Source organism: Salvelinus sp. IW2-2015, linkage group LG14, assembly GCF_002910315.2.
Source record: "Salvelinus sp. IW2-2015 linkage group LG14, ASM291031v2, whole genome shotgun sequence".
Lineage (NCBI taxonomy): Eukaryota > Metazoa > Chordata > Actinopteri > Salmoniformes > Salmonidae > Salvelinus > Salvelinus sp. IW2-2015.
This window is the reverse complement of record NC_036854.1, coordinates 29,007,796-29,009,851: the sequence shown is the minus strand read 5'-3', so window position 1 is coordinate 29,009,851 and position 2,056 is coordinate 29,007,796. Positions and strand designations below refer to the sequence as shown.

Sequence of the window (2,056 nt, the reverse complement as noted above, 5' to 3'; positions counted from 1 at the left end):
CAGACACCAAGATGGGGTCTGGTGCAGGTTTCAAGGTTGAACAGATGTGGCCAGACTAGAGTCACTAGAGCTGAAGGTCACCTTGATGGCCGTGATGTCACTGAGGATCTCTGGGAGTTAGGATGTCATTCATTTGTGGCTGTCATRATTAATGGTATTGGGTAGGGATGGGGCTGGCCTTAATTTGTGCACATGACTGATTCACTCAAGATTGGACCTGTCAGTCAGTTGTCATCAACAACAAGGAGGTATTTGTATCTAGGTAAGATTTGTTCTCCTGACACAAATCTGTTGAGAATGTTCTACATGTATTTTACAGATCAGTAAGGTTCGCATGGCTTGAGTGACACCATTGACCTCTGGCAGGACCCCCCCCTCCCCCCTTCACAACTGTCTTGTCGCTGTCGATTGAGACAGTGGCCATTTCTAGGGTTCTAAGTGTGATATTTGATTCTTGCTGATTCACGTTTAGTAGGGCTTTAGCATGTTAATGAGGTTTAGCACACTGCACAATGGGACTCATTCCAAGCGGTTCTTTGAGTAGCGTTGTCCATTAAACTCTCCATTCACAGTCCGCTCCATGGAGAAAGAACTCGGAGAGGCATTGTGTGTAAGTTTGCCTTTGATTCTAAGATGGATTGTAGTAACCCCCTCACAGCAACGGAAAGCTTGATGTTCTATGTACTTTATTTTAGGGCTTTAAAACAATATTAATTTATATCTTGAAGAAATGTGTGTGTTTATTTTATGACATACAGTGAGCTCCAAAAGTATTGGGAAAGTGACCATTTTGTTGTTGTTTTGGCTCTGTACACTTTGTATTTGACATGATACAACGATGTTAAAGTGCAGACTGTCAGCTTTAATTTGAAGGTATTTTCATCCATATTGTGTYAAACGTTTATGATATGTGTACGTCTAACTATTTCTAAGGTCTATAATATACATACTTCAGAAATCTAATTTGATGTTATACAAATGGTGGCATGGCAAACAGATTCTGCCACTTTATGTAGTATGACTTTGCTGATAAATTATTGAAGGTGAAGGTGGTGGTCTTTTTATACTAATACCCATCTAAACCTGATGCTCTCTCTTTGTTCTACAGGACCTCAGCRRMTTTGCCATGCCCTTCTTGGAGAGAGATGCCGACCATATGGATACGGACGGCATACGGAAGGTAAAGTGATGTCCCTAGGTACACCCTCATCAGCTCAGTGTGCTCTGAGAAAATATCTATATTTATTTTGGAGGAAATGCAGAGATAGTTGGTGTTCATTTAGCCTGGTGATCCAGTTTGGATGTGCTTCAGCCAACTCCTCTCTTGTGATTGTGTCAATGATACTGTGGTTGGCTACAGCAAGTACAGTTTTGGACCAGGCTAGGGTTAATCACAAAGGCCATCATTTGGTACTTCAATTCTGTTTTCATTGAGGAAAATAGAAATTAAAAGCATCCCCAACTCAATTAACATAGTCTTGATTTAAACCTCAATCTTTCATCATTACCTATTTAAATTCAGGGAATAGCCCTGACTTCACACTGAAAAAAAAACATGACACCTTTGATATGATGACTGCTCTGTGGGGATAATGTGGTCAGTGACACTGAGGACATAAGCTGAGCCAGACCTGTCAATCAAGAGCCTGGTGCTGAGTCATTGGGTTAGAGCGGGACCTGAGAGCACTGGTGCTGAGTAATTGGGTTAGAACGGGACCTGAGAGCACTGGTGCTGAGTCATTGGGTTAGAGCAGGACCTGAGAGCACTGCTGCTGGGTCATTGGATTAGAGCGGGACCTGAGAGCACTGGTGCTGAGTCGTTCCTTCTTTTTCCTCTGTAATGAATACCTATTGTCCGGTTGAAATATTATTGTAGATTTATTATAAAAATACCTTAAGGATTGATTGTAAACATCGTTTGACATGTTTCTAACAAACCGTAATGGAACTCTTTTGACTTTTCGTCTGGATTTTGCGCTCGCGCATTGTGCCTTTGGAATAGTGAACTAAACGCGCAAACAAAACGGAGGTATTTGGACATAAATATGCGACGTAA

General features: G+C 41.6%; 1 protein-coding gene across 1 annotated transcript in view; it reads left to right on the top strand.

The window, feature by feature from the left end:
- Positions 1 to 1,112: 1,112 nt before the first annotated feature.
- Positions 1,113 to 2,056, top strand: part of LOC111972795 (5'-AMP-activated protein kinase subunit gamma-2-like) — a 143,819-nt gene continuing 142,875 nt past the window's right edge. The window contains exon 1 of the mRNA XM_070446623.1: positions 1,113 to 1,180. Coding sequence (XP_070302724.1) covers positions 1,127 to 1,180 — 54 coding nt within the window. The 5' untranslated portion in view covers positions 1,113 to 1,126. The remainder of the gene's footprint in view (positions 1,181 to 2,056) is intronic.